The 17,405-nt window shown below is 41.1% G+C and overlaps 1 protein-coding gene across 15 annotated transcripts in view; it reads left to right on the top strand.

Annotated features, from left to right (window-relative positions):
• TJP1 (tight junction protein 1) overlaps positions 1-17,188 on the top strand; it is a 313,552-nt gene extending 296,364 nt beyond the window's left edge. For 7 of the 15 annotated variants that reach the window (XM_061595852.1, XM_061595845.1, XM_061595847.1 and 4 more), the window contains 5 exons: positions 2,646-2,815; positions 5,605-6,082; positions 7,998-8,215; positions 10,238-10,381; positions 15,545-17,187. In XM_061595852.1, the coding sequence (XP_061451836.1) occupies positions 2,646-2,815; positions 5,605-6,082; positions 7,998-8,215; positions 10,238-10,381; positions 15,545-15,639 (1,105 nt within the window). In that variant the 3' untranslated portion in view covers positions 15,640-17,187. Of the gene's footprint in view, positions 1-2,645; positions 2,816-5,604; positions 6,083-7,997; positions 8,216-10,237; positions 10,382-15,544 lie in introns of all 15 variants that reach the window. The other 8 variants (XM_061595846.1, XM_061595859.1, XM_061595857.1 and 5 more) reach the window with 4 other exon arrangements.
• The last annotated feature ends 217 nt before the right edge of the window (positions 17,189-17,405 follow it).

Genomic DNA, 17,405 nt, shown 5'->3' on the forward strand with positions numbered 1-17,405 from the left:
TGGGCGTCATGGCTGAGTTATGAACCAATGATAAAGCATGGCACAGTGAACACTTTTCACTATTAAAAATAAGCTACAAAAATAAAGTAAATTACAGTGTAGTTTGTTTGTTTAAAATGGGGCTTCTTTGAAACAGAAGACAGCAGTGGTAAGCCAGCTAAGGCTTTTAATCAGTTGTGGCCAGAACAGACCTGGTTCATCACATCCTGCAACACAGGCTCACCCCTTTCTTGGGGGTTCTATGTTCAAAGAAACACAGGATCTAAGCAACCAGTTAGCATGAGTATAATGATTTAGAGTGTTAGCCCCTCATGGCCAAAGGTGACTTTCAATTTTTACCCAAAGTTCAGGCTGTATGTCACTCGAGTCTCTCCACCTGCCCATGCCCCAAATCTCCCTGCGGCTTGCTTTCTTGCTCCCCTTCCCTGCTTTGCTTTTTTCTGTCATGGCGCCATCTACTGCACCTGGACCAGAACCGCAAGCAGGAGCAAGCTTAATTCAGCATGAACCTAGGTTTGGAGAAGGAGCAACCCCTATTCCCCACAACGACTGGCCTTGGATACTTTTCAGTCTGCCCCTGCTTCATCTCTCGGTACATCTCCAACTGTCTTACTGGCTGGAGAGCTGCAAGTACATGGGAATGAAGCAGCAGAATGCATGGTGCTGCTGTAGAAGGCAGTGGGGGATGCCCACTTTAAATTCTCCACATTAACAAGCATGACTTGGTAACTTACCATAGATAACTGTGTATTTAGAGGCTTTGCTTGCTTAAAAAACACAGCAGGGGAGAATGTCTTTAACCCAACAAATGATCCTCTTATAGAAAGAAGGCCAAGAGGAGAGATTGCCTCAACTTAATATTTGTACCAGCGTTTCCTGAACAACTTATACCTGGGCTTGGGTTGTTTTGGAGCAGTGGGGGTGGTGGGGTGGTTCTTGATTAAAAATCAAGGCAAATTTCATGATTGCACTCAAAGATTCAGTGGGTTTATTTTTATTAGCTGCTGCCAGAAGAAAAAGCAGGCATCTTCCCCTCTCAGTTGCAGAATAGCTTAGCTATCATGGCCTCTCAGATTTCTTCAGTTTGCCCCCAGCTAGCCTGGTCCCATCCTGAGACCCATCACCATGGGCAATGGTGGTGATACTTCTGGAATTCCCTTGCACTCGTCAGCTGTAGCAAGAGATGTGTCAAAAAATCCCAGCATGCATCTTACTCTTTCCATGGGAATGGTGCCATTGCTCATGTGTTGGCAGATAGTGGAAGACTGAGGCTTCATGGGGCCTCCCTGCTCCAAAGGGCGATAGGCTAGTGGATTCGTTCGGTATCACCCCTCCTTCCCCTAGAATGAGGTTTGGGAGCTGCTGGTCTGTAGAGTACCTTGCCAAACAAGCTCCTTCCTTTCTTTCTTTTTTGAGGACTTGCACTAAAAGTGAAGAAATGTGCTTCAGCTAGAATGACTGTTTTTCTTTTATTCTATTGCCGTTTGCTTTGCCATCACCTAGATTTCTTGGCTCTTACACTAGCTATGACTACTTGAAAAGGAACATCAAGTGGTAAGAATGTTGATGTGAGGATGTTCAAAGTGTCCTCTCTCCTGTTACATTCCATCACGGGCATTATGTGCAGAATATAGGTTCAAGCTAACTTGGACAAAAATGTGATGGGTATTGGCCACTACCTGGAAGAACATCTCTTTGGGGGGGGGGGGAGAACTTCACAAAAATCATTTTAAAACTTCTCATTTCCCCCTTTTTACTAGCTTAAAATTATGCACATAAAGCTAGTGAAGCTTAATCTTGCATTTCTGAATAAGATGGCATTGTTGATATCTTAACATCGGGTGTATTTAGGAGGGTTCTGTTTAGAAATCATGGCACATCAGAATTTTTTTAAGCTGAATCATTTTGGCCCTCATTCTTCAGGACTGCCTACCCACACACCACTTCTAATTTAAACTACATTTCCCTGTTTCATGAACAAAATTGGTCAGTGAGTAAAATGTAGAGGTGGTGGTTATGGTGAGCTAAGAAAAAATACACCCCAAATGTCATCTGCCTCTTGTTTGCCATCTCTTTTTGGTTTGTGTTGCTAATCTTTCTAACAATTTAGTGTTGTAAATTCTCCTTTGCTTCTAATATTATTGTGCTTAGTTCTGGATCTAACAGAGGTCTATGCTAACTTTCATGGAATTGAATCAGGTGTGTTTATATACACTTGTGTTACTTCTGTCACTTTTGGAGGGATGAGCAAACCTTGTTCCCATTTCACTCACACGTTCATAGGACCCCCATGTGAACAAATGGACAAAGAAGAGAAAACTCTTCCTTTTGGTTTTATTTTCATCTTGGAAGGGCAGAAGATAGTCTGGATTACAGCAAGACTGGTTGCCTTGTGTTAAGGCAACTCTTGCCCCCACCATTGGCCATGCTGGCTGGCACCGATGGGAGTTGTAGTCCAGCATCATGTAGGAGAGCCATAAGTTCCCCATTCCTGCTCTAAGTGATCAGCCAGCCAGCCCATAAAAATTAGCCCAGAATGTATGTTCTCAGAAAGAGCTGTAAAGAATAGTAATGAACGTTATTGGGAAGGCGAAGCAGGAGAAAGTTCTATAATTGACTTATTTCTTTTGTCTTCATCTCAACAGGGGGAAATCAGTAGACGTGGAGCTTCTGGATAGGGCTGTTGGGGAAAAGCGCTATGAACCAGTTCCTCAAGTGACTCCCCCTCCCCCTGCACCCCCGGTGCAATATACCCAACCACAGCCCATTAATAACCCTATCGTATCTCTTCAGCCCAAGTCTGCACTTGCTGAAGGTAGGAGTCTGAATGTTGTTGGATTTATTGAAATATTTATAGCCCACCTTTTGGGGAACCAAGGTGGACAAGGGAACCAATGCTAAAAACATCAATTAAGGCATTAAATTTGTTTTCAAACCATTAACCCAATCTAGCGTAAGCTAGAGATGTGACAGCCCAGAAAAAAACTGGGAAAATGTGGGGGAAGACTGGGTTTTTTCTCTCACAATTTTTCTAGTTTTTTTCTCGGCCTTCGTGTCTCTAGTGAAAACAAATACCAAAAGCAAAGCAAAACCATGAAAAGCCAATAAATTCATCAGAAGAATACAAGAAAAATAGCTGGGAGGCAAGCTGCTGCAGATCCCAGAAAGCTGTCTCAAATAACAGTCTTGGCCTGAAATCAGAGGGACAGCAAAGAGGAGATGAAGGGAAGGCCCCCACCTTCCAGGATGAATTCCAAAGCTTATGTGCTACTACTGAAAAGGCCCTGTCCAGGTTTATATTCATTCATTCTCTCTCCCTCTCTCTCTCCCCTCCCTCCCCCACAACAGTGAATCTCTGAGGAAAATCTTAAACCTACAGAAAGGGTCATATGGGAGAAGGTGGCCCCTTAGGTGTCCTGCTCTTTAAAGATGAGTACTAGGACTTTGAATTGGGCCTAGAAACTCCTGGGGAACCAATAAAGCTACCATTTTTATTAAATGTTTTACATTTATCTTAAAATAGACCATTTTGCAGAACTTACAATATGTTCAGTTGAAATAGTTCCATGTTGCACAACATTTTATGTACATTTTTACAACAGGCCGGCTTCAGGTGCCACCAAGGACTTTTGTTGCATGCACTTGATTTTTTTTAAAAAACCCAGCAAATGCCTACCCTCCTCAAAAAAAAAAAATTAAACGTGGTTTTGATACGAGACTGGAGGGGCCCTGTCCTACTTGAGTAGCTGCTTATATTCTTATTATGTTACTCTCTCTTTTATAGTCTGTTCACTTCCTTCACTCTCTCTCTCTCTCACTCTCTCTCTCTCACTCTCTCTTTCCTCTACCTCATTACAAGGCTGTTTGAAAGACCCCTCCATTTCCAGAGCAGCTTGCTATTCAACATGGAGAGCAGCTGTTCAAGAAACACAAAGCAAAAGCCGGCTTGGGCAAATGGAACTGGTCACACAGTTCTTTGGATCCCAGCCTATATACAGTACCATATAACCCCTAACTCTGCCAGAAGAAGAGCTGAATTCTGTGAGCCATGTAAATTTTGCAACCTAATTTTTATTTTTCTTGATTTTGTAACCTCGTCCTGCAAACAATGGGAAACAGAGGTACTCTGCAGAGCTTGGAGTACCCCGCACACACAGGGCAGTGTCCACTCTCTTACAAGTATTTCTGAAGGCAGAAACTTTGCTTTAACTCCTGCCACCCCCGCAACTAGTATGATAGCCTTGCACAGAACTTAAACTCCTGGTAACGACACTAGCAGATAACAGAATATGAGATGGAATTCTTCCTGCAGAAAAGCATTGCTAGCACATTAAAAAAAAAATCCACTGGTATGCTAAGGAGACAAAGTTCTAGCCTCGTGTTAAGGTGCTCATCAATTGCTTGATTACCTATAAACAGTTTGGGATCTGGTTACCTGAAGGGCTGTGTTCACCTGTACCAGCCTGCTGAGCTTTAAGATGAGCCTCAACGCCTGCCTCCCTGTATGCTTGCCAGTGCAGTCAATTAGATTGGTTGGCACGGGTGGTGGTGGTGGTGAAGGAACTTCCTCCTGACGTATGGATACAGATGACTCCTTTGCAAGCCTTTAAGCAGAAATTAAAACTTTATCTACTTCAGCTTTTCTGGAGGTAGGGGGAGGGTCAGTAAAAGATGTTAGCCTCTATAGCAGGGGGGTTCCCAAACCATGGTCCATGAATCAACAATGGTCTGTGAGCTTCATTCAGCTGGTCCATGGAGTATCTGTAAACATACAATTACAAATCAGACGGCATCTGGTACAGTGCATTGCAATTACTGCAACAGGCAGAAGAATGATTAAGTGGTCTGCCAAGACCCTCAATAATTTCCGGGGTGGGGTGTGGTGGGTGGGAACTGCTGTCCTATAGAATTTAAACTGGCTGTATGGTTTTTGAGGCCTAGCTATTTATAAATGGCATTGTGCTGTTGTTGTTGAGTGACATCCAACGACTGCTCACAATCAGCAGAACAGTCTTAAAATGATAGTTACCCTAAAAGACAGTTTATCAATCTTTTAAACAAATCACTTCTTAATTTTTCCTTTCAAATAAATAAGGCTAAGTAAATACCCACATCTCCAATCCCAATCCAGTGGGTTGCTTCTCATAAGTAATGTAAATGCAGAGCAGTGTCTGCTCTACCTTAAGTAATAAAGTTCTGTGTCCGGGCATTGCAGATTATGCAGATTTATATCATTCGTCTTGTACAATCTCCATAATTTCACAGTCTTCATTATTTATTTGGAATAACCAGTGATTTGGAACAGGGCAGGGGTTCACATGAAGAAATGAAGCCTTGCTGCTCCTGACCACTAGACATCGATCCCTCCCCCGCCCCCCCAAAAAAATTATCTGAGAATTCAGCAGGTACTGCCTATATACTTTCAGGCATATATTTAAATCCATAAGGACCAGAAACTTTTTTACCTGAGGTTCCTAAGCTAATGTCTGCACCCAGTAACTACTTTTTTTCCTCTTATGCACACAACCCTGTCAGTGAAATATTTTGCAAGCCAAAAAGGCTGTCTTGGTATGCCCTATATTTAATTATTTTGTTTTATTACAGTCAACTCAGTGTCAGACTTTCAGAATTCCACCCTGTCCAAGCCGGAGCCACCCCCACTTCAGAACAAACCAACCGCTTTCCGATCTTCCAGTCGAGAAGACACCGTGCAGTCCAATTACTATCCTCAAAAATTTTTTCCTGACAAAGGGCCGATGAACGGGACAGAACAAATCCCCAAGACAGTCACCCCTGCTTACAATCGCTTCACAACAAAACCTTATACAAGTGCTGCCCGGCCGTTTGAACGCAAGTTTGAAAGCCCAAAATTTAACCACAACCTCCTGCCAGATGAGAATCAGCATAAGCCTGAGTTGCCATCCAAAGCTCAAAATTCTCCCCAGCCAGTTTTAAAAGCACACAGCTCGTCTCAGCCTCAACCTGAGTTTGAGAATGCAATGGAAACATTCTCTGTACAGGCCGACAAGCTCAAATATCAACCAAATAACATCAACGCTGTGCCTAAAGCCATTCCTGTAAGGTAAGATATATCCTTTGCATGAATGTATTTGTTTCACAAAAGGGCTTGCCTCGACTCCTTCACTCATAAAGCGTGGAGCTATGATAAAACTGTGACTGATAACTTAGAGAATCACTGCATTTAGCCAATAGTACAGTAATCTTTCCTAAAACTTCATAACCCTTTGGTGAGCGAATATAGTTCATTGCTAGATCACACACTTTTGTGTGCCACGGACCCTCTGTTTAATCTCTAGCAGCTGCAGTTGAAATCCTGCTAGGGATTCTGGGGAGCTACTCCTAGTCACAGTAGATAATGCTGGTTAAGGACAGGTAAGAAATCTTGCAAATAAACAAAACAGGAACATAGGATCACACGTCATAGGAATATAGGAAGCTGTCATATACAGAGTCGGATCATTGGTCTCTCTAGCTCAGTATTGTCTATGCCACTGTTCTTCAACCTTGAGTTCCCAGATGTTGTTGGGCTGTAACTCCCATCATCCTCAGCCTGCTTAGCAAATGGTCAGGGATGATGGGAGTTGTAGTCCAACAACATCTGCGGACCCAAGGTTGAAGAACAATGGTCTACACTGACTGACGAGGCTTTCAGACATGGGGCATTCTCAGCCCTAACTGGAGATGCCGGTGATTGAGCCTGGGACCTTCTGCATGCAAAGCAGATGTTCTGACCTATAGCCTTTGCCACAAAGGTAGGGTTAGAGTTGCCACAAAGGTAGGTTCCAAAATCTCTATAGGAGTCAGATTCTAAGAGCTGCTCAAACGCTACTGTGAGCTGGTGGTGAGTGAGGGGTTGCTGAGTCGTGCCACATATGCACAGAGTTGCTTATCCCCACCACCACCTCCGAACCCCCCTTCATAAATGTATGGTACACTTCCAGCTGCGTTGAAGACAAATACCCAGTGTAAGGCGGCTGTATACATTTTGCTGTTTGGAAGCCCTTCAGTTAGTGGCAAATGTGGGTGCTGATTGTTCCTCCAGATTTGGAGCAAAAAGCAAGTTTCATGCAAATCAGCGGAGGACCTCTGTCAAGAGAAACCTGCTGGTGAATGTGTTTGTGTATACGTTTCAATACTCTTTAGCTAATGGCGATTATTTACAGGAAAGATGCCTGTGGAGCAGTGGGTCATAATATACAGTTTGCCAGAATGGTAAGAATTAATCAGCTTAACAGCGACTTACAGCGTGGCTATCCTGAAGATGTTTCCTTGGCAGAGAATTTAAACAAGCTCTTGCCAAGCATGGAAATACATGCCTTGGCCTTTTGCTATTAAGAAAGTAAGCTTGGAAAGAGCAACAACTCCTCAGTCATCAACTATGTTTCTTGGATGGTCACTTGTTACTTAAAGAAGGGCTGTAGTTCACTAGAAGAGCACCTGCTTTCCATTCAGAAGGTCCCGGGTTCATGTTGCTGGCATCTCCATATGGTGCTGCCTGAAACCTTGGTGCCGCTGCCAGTCAGCGTAGACAATATTGAGCTAGATGGACCAGTGGTCTAACTCTGCACAAGGCAGCTTCCTATGGCTCCTCTGTGCATGTGTGCATGCATTTATTTTACTGATTTTATATTGCACCATTGAAAACAGTAAACTGAAGAGCAAGCTCTCTTTCTTTTTAAGAGCAAGTTTTCTAAATAAATATGACACACCATCTTACATGAAGTCAGACTGTGTCCACAAGAAGCACAGTCATTTCTTGGTGTAATAAGGTTATGAATGTAGGGTTCAACTCAGTCCTACTCAGAGTAGACCCATTGAAATTGGTTATTCTGTTAGTCGTGTCTTATTAATTTCAGTGGGTCTGCTCTTGAGTAAGACTAGTATTGAATACCACCTGTAATGTTCCTCTTGCAAATTTGAATCACCTTTCTCCTTGGCAATAGCAGAAGTAATTCTATCTATATATCTGATTTTAGTCCTTCTGCTCTGGAAGATGACGATGAAGAGGATGGACACACTGTAGTAGCCACAGCGAGAGGAGTTTTTAACAGCAATGGTGGAGTACTAAGCTCCATAGAGACTGGAGTTAGCATAATTATACCGCAAGGAGCCATTCCAGAGGGAATAGAGCAAGAGATCTATTTCAAGGTCTGCCGAGATAATAGTATCCTCCCACCTTTAGACAAAGAGAAAGGTAAGAGAAGTTTCTTGGTAACGCAGCTTTCATTTCAGCATTGCCTGTGCAAGCAAAAAGACTCTACCTAAAGGACATAGGGAACATGAAAAGTAGTTATTTCTCAGGAGCAGGAGGACAGCTAGAAATCACATGGGAAGACACACACTGTTCCTCTTCTGGGCTAATGGCCTATAAAGGAGGACTTGCAGATGAAGGCAGCACTTCCTTTTTATTATTTGCAGTAGAAGACCCTCTCTGAACACTTAAAAACATCAAATTTAAGTTGACTTCTAACAAGTGGAACAACAGAAGAGCAAGGAGGACATTAAAAAATCATGAAAATTCATTGTGGGAGGGGAACCATAATAGGATGCTTGAGGTTTTTGTTTGGTCTGCATTATAAGTGAACCGAACTGATTCAAACTTCCTAAACTAATAGGCAGATCAGAATGCAGTTATTGCTTGGTTTTCATGCTTCTCTGAAAGAGTGATACAGTTGTGGATTCACAAGTTACCAAAGTGTATGTATTGGGTAAAATGCTTACCAAAAATGCATATTTTGTGCATTTATTTTAAAAAAGAAAGACTTGCAGAATAAAGCAGAAACAGGATATAGTAGACTTACACATGAGCATGTGTGAAACTGACAGTCTGGAAACAGGCTGATCAGTCCATTCCTAGAGCCACGTAGGGGACTCTCTCAAAGCTGCTGTTTGTACTCACAAGTCTGGAAGCTTTATTTTTGAAAGTTTGTGTGTGATTTGAGACCTCACACATAATAAAAACATTTAGCTGTCACTCCAATGCTATCTCTGTGGATTGATGGGATCGGAGCCTGTCCAGAGCCAGCTTTGGAAATTTCTATACTTTACCAAAGAACCGAGAATAATAAGGATTTTCCAAAATGACAAGAATGTCAAAAATTTATACCTGCTAAGTGGCCCAGTTTGCATGTAATACTTAAACATGGTTTAGCATTATGAGGATGAGCTGCAACAAGCCTTGGACTCCCCTACTTCTTTTCTCCTTTGGCAAAGCCACAAGGAGGAGATTGAAAACGTCTGCTTCCTCCACAGTTAAGCATTGTGTCCAAACTCTACACTGTGGTTCATCTTAACTATGGTTCATTGAAACAAGCCAGCTTCATAAAATCATGGAATAGTAGAGTTGGAAGGGGTCTGTAAGGCCATCGAGTCCAACTCCCTGCTCAATGCCGGAATCCAACTTAACATACCGGACAGGTGACTGTTCAGCTGCCTTTTGCATGCCTCAAGTGTTTGAGAGCTTACCTACGTCTTAAGATGTAGTTTAAAGTTGATCTGGTTTTTTTAAGACTTCAGTTAATATAAACCACAGTTTGCCAGTTTTTAATAACGTGGCAAGCTCTGGTTAATCTAAAGCATAAGCAACCACTTCTGAACTCATCCTTGCAGCTGCACTTGGGAAGAGGGGGAAGCATGCAAGCCTCTCTCTCACTTAGGCTAATTCTTGTAACTCTGTGTTGTAGTTCAGTGTTATGTCCAAACCAACCTACTGTGTGTTTAATGTTTTTGCCTATAATGTCGGGGTGAGGTGTGACTGAAGAGATTGCCTTCTATCCTATCCTGTAGTATTACTTAGAAGCAAACAAGTGGGCACTTTTGCTGGAGATTTCCTGATTATCTTTTTGAGCTTGCTTTAGCAAAGAATTTCCCTCCTGGAAAAGTTGCCTTCCTCGGCAGGTTACCATCCTTTCTTTGTCTTATGATCTCACACTAGTACTACATTTTAGCTCTTGATGTGGATCAGATGTGATACTGTATGTAGATCAGAGATGGGGAATCAGTTGCTGTCCAGATGCTGTTGGATTACAGCTCACATCAACCCCAGCTGCCCTGGCCGATCAGGGATAGCTGATCAGCATAACCAATCAGGGATGATGGGAGTTGGGAGCCCAACAATATCTGGGGGGCCCCAGCTGCCCTCCTCCGGCAGTGCAGATACTATTAGTTATGAAAAGTTTCCCTTGCAACTTCTGTCCTTTTTGTCCATTTACTACAGGTGAAACGCTACTCAGCCCTTTGGTCATGTGTGGGCCCCATGGACTAAAATTCCTGAAGCCAGTGGAGCTGCGCTTACCACATTGTGCGTCTATGACCCCTGATGGTTGGTCTTTTGCTCTAAAATCCTCCGACTCCTCGTCGGGTATGCTGTCCTCCCTCTGTCCTTTTGGGGCTTTTGGGTGCTATCGTATAATTTAAAACTCACCTGACTGAAGGTGACACTGTGTAATATAAAGATATTACTAAATCACTGTATTTGTGTCAACTCTCCATTTCATTTTCATTACGAGCGTCTTATCTCACACTTACTCATGATGCAAAATTGTTGCAGAAAATCATGATTGATAAACCAGAATGGCAAGGTAGATAATATAGTACTATACTTTGTCATTGGTCCATTCAGAGTACAATTATTTACCTTGTTTCCTATCTCTCACACTCTTCCTGTCTTTCTATCTCTTTCTGTCTTTTTTCTCTCTCTCAAGGACTAATACTGCTGCAAAACACTCTTCACATGAGAAAGTCACACTTTTTTTTGGTAAATTGCTTAAGGAATTCTAATTGGGTTTCATAACCACTGATTCACAGCCTTTTTCTTTATTAAGCATAGAATGCCATAGCAGTCCCAGTAAACTGAATTATCAATATTCTGGGCAAGCTTCCTAATGCAACAGCTGCTATGTCTAAATTAGACTGTTCAAAGAAATGGAAACCTCTCTTGCAGAAGAACCCCATGCAACTCAGTTTTGACACATTTGGACTCGGCACACAAATTTGTGCTTGCTTCTAAATTCTGAAATGTTATGGAGAGGTGGTCCTCTATTTCCCCACCCACCCTGTAGTTGAGAGAACTAGTTATACAATGGTACCCTTGCAGTGTCCCTTTTCAGTAGCTGCAACAGCCCCCAGTCCACTGAAGGAGGGGGGGAACACCATTGGCTGAAAACCTAGTGACAAAAAGAAAATAGGACTCTCGTGTAAATTTCAAGCAATTTCATGAAGTGGCTATAAAGTTACAGCCTTGAATGAAAAATGAGCGTCTTCTGCATATTGGACAAAAATGTCTTAAAGGGTGTGTGTTCCCAGCCACTTAACTGATAAGCTCTTTGACACCCTTAAATGTATACATATCTGTATATGGTATATAAAAACAATGTACTTACGTGTACAATACTTTTAAAATGTATTCATATTTGTCACCGATGTATTCATCCTTTTCAATGCCACTATGTCAATGCGCCAAAAAAAAAATAAAAATAGAACATCAGACTCTTCACTGATCAGGGGGTGGGGTGGGATCCAGTTACTTAGAGAAATCTTGGCTGGTTGATATTTGCCGGTATTCTATGCATGTGTTGCATGCAGCTATTTAACTGTGTGTAAATACAAAAAAACCTGAAAGTGCTAAAAAATGGACAGTTTCAAGTAATAAGGATCCACTTATAATCCATATAACTCCTTCAAAACGTGCTTTTTAGTCATTATTTTGTAACTGATGAGCCTGATCATGAATTTAGTTGAAAAGAAAGAGGGAAATATGCTGGTCCGTCCAAGTAATCTCTACTATTGTGAGAAAGATCGTATTGCCTTCCAAGTTAGTCTACTGTATGTGCTCATGCGACGGGCGTGTGTGCGTTAAGGGGTTGCCTCTTTCTGTCTGTATTGGAGCTACACATCCCTTGCAGCTAACATAATTAAATGTGTTATATCAGTAATCTTGCTCCTTGAGACAAACTTCACAATTGGCCAACTCTGTCTTCTGATGTGTAAGCCATACTGTGTCTTAAATAAATACATGTTTTCTCTCTTTTTAAATACATATATATATAGTTGGTTATGGGATCTTTTTCTCGCTCTTTCTTTCTCTTAAGCTTTTCCTAACATGTTTTCCATTTTCTGTCCTTTGAAATGAACATTTGGTTATACATACTAACCTCTTCTGCAACACATTTTTTGGTAAAAAAAGAAATCGGATGTAGTGGGACATATATTGCTGAAAAATATGTTACTTTGTTTCATCTCATCTCATGGAGTGGTGGAGATTGCTAAGTCCTGCCAGAGCACAAATAGTTAATTCCTGAGTGTATTGTATTAAGTTGTTTGGTATTAGATGAACCTTACTGTGACGTTACCCCATAATAGTCTCAATTTTTTCAAGTTGTTGGAACAAAATTTTGTCTTCTGTATTTTCAGACTGCAGTTTCACTTTACGTAAAGAAGATGCTCTGAGAATACCCAGTTGCCCACCCATCAGACTATAGCAGCCTTTCCCAACCTGATGCTCTCCAGATGTTTTAGACTACAACTGGTGAGAGTTGCAATCGAAAACATCAAGGAGCATCATTTTGGGGACTACACCTTCATTTTTTTTTTTTTTACAAAGTCTTGGTTACTGACCGTTTTTAATCTAGTTTATGCTAAGTTTCTCCCAAAGACATTCCACTGAAAGAAAGTGTGGTGTTTATATTTAAAAGAACTGAATTTTTTTTTTACAAATGAAATGCCATTTTGGCAACTGGGTAGCTCTGCTGGCTGCTATCATTTAAAATGCAAACCAGGTTATCAAGTACACAAACAAATTCTAAGTCAGTCATAATATTTTTGTAGCCTCCACATCAGGTGTTGTCTTCACTTCAGCATATTGGTCATTGTGTGCATCATGTTTGTTCCAATGAGTTTCTTGCCAGAACTGTGGAACTTCCTGTCTCCTTGGAGCTGCATAACTTATAAATGTAATTTGGGGTATTACTGTGAGACAGCATTTATCTAGCCGTACTACATCTCCTGCTTAATAACAGAGGGATCCCAAGAGCTTCATTGTGCACGTGTGTGTGTATCTATTAACAAAATGCACAGAAGTAGCGGGTCTCCACCCACAAAATGTTGCACTGTGATACAGGTGATCACTAATATGGGCTACTGCTGGGAGGAAAGGTGGGATAGAAATCAAATAATAAAATAAATTATTATTATTATTTATTGTATTTGTATACCACCCCATAGCCGAAGCTATCTCCAAGTAGAGATGTGATTAAGGGAAGTTGCATTGATTTTCTTAGGTTCCTAGTTTAAGTAACAGGGATGATAATCTCTTGTGTCCTGTTCATCTGTAGCCAGAAGTTAATCCTGCTTTGTTCAGTGGGGCCTGCTTGCATGTAAATGCACATAGGATTGCAGTCTTAGACTTGGCATGCATGGTTCAAGATGGCTGCTATTACTGTTGTTGTTAAAGATGGCTAATAAGAATAATATTTTATTTATTTATTTAAAATATTTCTATCCCGCCCTTCTACCCTATAACAGGTCACTCAGGGCGGGTTACAGAAATAAAATCGAACATGTACATAATAAAATTGTAAACAGTAAAATCACAAAAACATTAAAGTACATAAAATGCAATATATATACACAGACATATATATAGGGATTGGTACTAAAGGGACTACAAAGGTAAAATTTAACGTAGAAGGCATAAAATTAGTGTCAGGCTCTACCTTCAGAATTTATATCCCTCCCAGAGGAGCCCTGGGTGACAAACACATCAACAGTGATACATCACCATAATCTGTGGCTGACAGACCTTAGACTTGCAGAGTTGTATTCAGCTAACTTTTACTCAGAATAAACCCATTGAAATACGTGGCCATTGCTAGCGTAGGTCCATTACTATTGGTAAGTCTACTCTAAGTAAAAATTAGTTGAATACAACCCATAATGAGCCTTATTCCCCCAAAATGTTTTTGGAGTTGTGTAGCCCAATAGGATCCGGAAGGCCACAGGTTCCTGCCCCACCCCACCCTGGTATCTAGGTTCAGCCCAACAGGAGTGTGAGAAGGTGTGGAGCTAGCAGGGAGCAATGCTAACAGTCTTGCTAACTGTCTTACAAAGGCGAGTGGCATTTTCCAGCCTAGCCCTTTGCTACTTCAAGCTCTGGTCCATTTACCTCGCCAGATGAAATGAAGCTGCTGAGAGGCTGTCATGTCCATCAGTCTTCCTCTTCTCCTCTGGCATTCGTTTTGACTGGGGTTCAGGCAAGAGCAGCCAATGTTGGAGGAGCGTGGAAGAGAGTAAAGCCGGGATGTGGTAAAGAACCCTGCGGCCACAAGGGTTTGTGATCAGCAGCATTTCTGTAGTGTGGGCTTCTCCAACCTGTCATCCTCCACATGTGGCTGGACTAGAATTCCTATCACCCCTGACTGTCAGCAGTGCTGGCTGGGACTGATGGGAGTTGTAGTCCAAAACTTCTGGAGGGCATAGCCTGGGAAGGGCTGTTGCTGTGCCTATTGAGAGCTGATGGATGCTACAGCTGTTGGAAGCTTCATTCCATGTAATGAGGCAAATGTATGCACTGAAGCAGGTCTCCCTCAGGATGCTGCTTCGAAACACAAAGTGTTTGCAGCCTTTGCCAACCTGGTGCCCATCAGATGATTTGGGGTGGTATTTGATGCTAGCCCTACTCAGAATAGACCCAATGAAGTTAATAGATATGACTAACAGGTTCATTAATTTCAGTAGGTCTAATCTGGGTAGGACTTGGGTGAATTACAACCCTTGATTTCCAACTCTCGTCAGCCCCAGCCAGCACAGCCATCTTGATGGGAGTTGTAGCCAGAAACAGACAGCATCCAGTTGGGGAAGAGCGACCTGTTGCATAACATCATAAGTTTTCCTGCAGCTAGCCTGTTTCAGAGTGAACTTAAGACAGTTTTCCCCCAATGACACCCATTGTGTGGGTGGTTTGGTTTTTTGAGGTTTAAGTTATAGTTAGGTTGCCTGAAACCTCCCCTGCATGTGCAGGAGTCCAGAATCAGCACTTTTTGATATGCTTCGAGAGTTTTTGCATAGTGAACTCCATTCAGACAGCCTAGTTGCATTTGAATCCCAGTGCTTGCTGGTTGTAAGTTTCAGGGCTCAACAGTCATCCAAAATAATTCTTCAGTGTTCTTGTCATAACAAGCTTTTCAACAGACTCTTGGCCTGTATGCCTTTATAAAGCAGTTTTCTGGCCACCTTAGAGACAAACATCACAATGTGATTCTGCAGGGTGAATTCAGAAGAGGAAAGGACTGTGCTAATCACATGCATGTACATTAACGGCCATCTACCATGGGCAGAATTCCTTGGAGATGTCCCATTTAAAAAAGAAAGTTTAGAACTACTAAATTAAAAGTGTGTGTTCATGTACAAAATGGGAGGTGATTTATACGTCAAAACACATTCTTGTTAACTTAAAAGGTATTGTTATCCAATATGTTCCACCTTTTGATGATGGATACTAAACTGTTACGTTGTTTTCCTCCCACAGGTGACCCCAAAACCTGGCAGAACAAGTCTCTTCCTGGGGATCCAAACTATCTTGTTGGAGCAAACTGTGTCTCAGTTCTGATAGATCACTTCTAACCCTTATGTTAGCAGACTGGCTTAAGCGTGAAAGCAAGATTTTAAAAAACAAAAACACCTTGCCTAGGAACTGAACCACTCTTTTTTCAAGTATTAACAGTTCTCTTAGTGTTAAGCAATCTTTGCTTTGACTAACATTGGATAGTGAGTACATCCTTGAACCATGGTCAGGGTACATGCTATTAAGCAGCAGGGCAGATTATCCAGGAACCAAGGCAAGGTTCTTAGGAGTTCCCCCTGGCTTTCCTTAACTAGACACTTCTAACGCTTCATAGCTTAAAACTCTCTTTAAACTACCACTGAAGCAATGCAATTTACTGTTATTTTCAGATGAACTGACATTTGGTTCACGATCCACTTCTGAATTAGGTCTTCTTTCTTACTAAAGTTTTTTTCCTTTTTATAAAGAAACAAAACACCTTAATGTGTGTGTTCAAAATATGCAAAGACTCTTGTGGTCACAATTTCTTTTCGTTTTTAAAAAACTAGCAACTTTTGGTGCATTTTGCCCACAAAGTGGAAATAAATTTTTTGGCTAGCACAATACTGAACTTTTCCCTTCCTGTTAAGCAGGGAGAGGTTACATGCACGTCGACTTTAATTGTACATGAAACACACTTCTTTTTCTTTTGCCATGGGGAAAGAATGCATGTGGTATGACTATGGTTCATTTGCCTCTGTGGATCTGTAAATTAACCACATCTACAACAGACAAATTAACCAACACATTAACCAGCAGGGATGCCTTACCCTCATGTTTTTCAAGTCTTAGCTGTCATCATAGTTCTCTATGCTACTAAATTTGTATGGCTTCTGTGCTTACTTAGATAAATACATCTTGAGAGGGGTTGAAAATTTTATTCATTTTGTGAACTTGCTGGTTTAGAGAGGGAGACAGAAAAATATATACACACACTTGTTTTTGAGTTATTCAACCAGAGGAGAAACCTGAAGAACATGATGGTATGTTTTCTGCTATGCATTTTGAAAATTTATAGATGTTATAGATTGCTTGTATATAACTCGTGCATACCACTTTTGTTCTTGGTTTGTAAATTAACTTTTATAAGCTTTACCTTTTTTATATATATAAATATATATAAAAATACAAAATGAAAGTTTCTTAATATCTTTGTATTCTCATACCTTTTGAGCCTTGAACTTTGACATCTTGCAGCAATAAAGCAGCATTTCTACAGTACATGAAAACAAGGACTTTTTTTTAGAAAAGAAAATGCACAAACTTGTTACCTTTTTATGTGCTGCATTTAAAGACTAACTCTGGATTCTATAGTTTGATTACATTCTTGGAGAAAAAAAAGTATCCCTACTGTAATTTGTGATAAGGATGCTGTACTATGTGCCCTGAAATGTATTTTTTTACTAATAGACAATTTATTATGGCACATCAGCACTACTTCTGTTTAGATAATATACCACTGCATTCTGTTAATCAGTTATTTAGCTATTCAGGTGTGGCTGATTTTTTTTCTTTGCCGTTATTAAAAATTACACATTTCTAAATATACAGAATAAAAACTGTTTTTAAAATAGATTTCCAGTATCATCTTGTTTTCGTCTGAAATGCATGTATGTGCACACTTGAAAATCTTGAGGTTCTGATTCTCACTAACCTTTTACCAGTTTGAGATGTTTTAGTCCAAGGGGTAATTCACATTTAGGGTGCAGCTGACTGAGCTGTTAAGGCTCTCTGCTAAAAAAAAAAAAAAAAAACTTATTTGAAGAGATGGTTCAGAAACTGACTT

Source organism: Rhineura floridana, chromosome 14 (assembly GCF_030035675.1).
Source record: "Rhineura floridana isolate rRhiFlo1 chromosome 14, rRhiFlo1.hap2, whole genome shotgun sequence".
NCBI classification, from domain to species: Eukaryota; Metazoa; Chordata; class Lepidosauria; order Squamata; family Rhineuridae; genus Rhineura; species Rhineura floridana.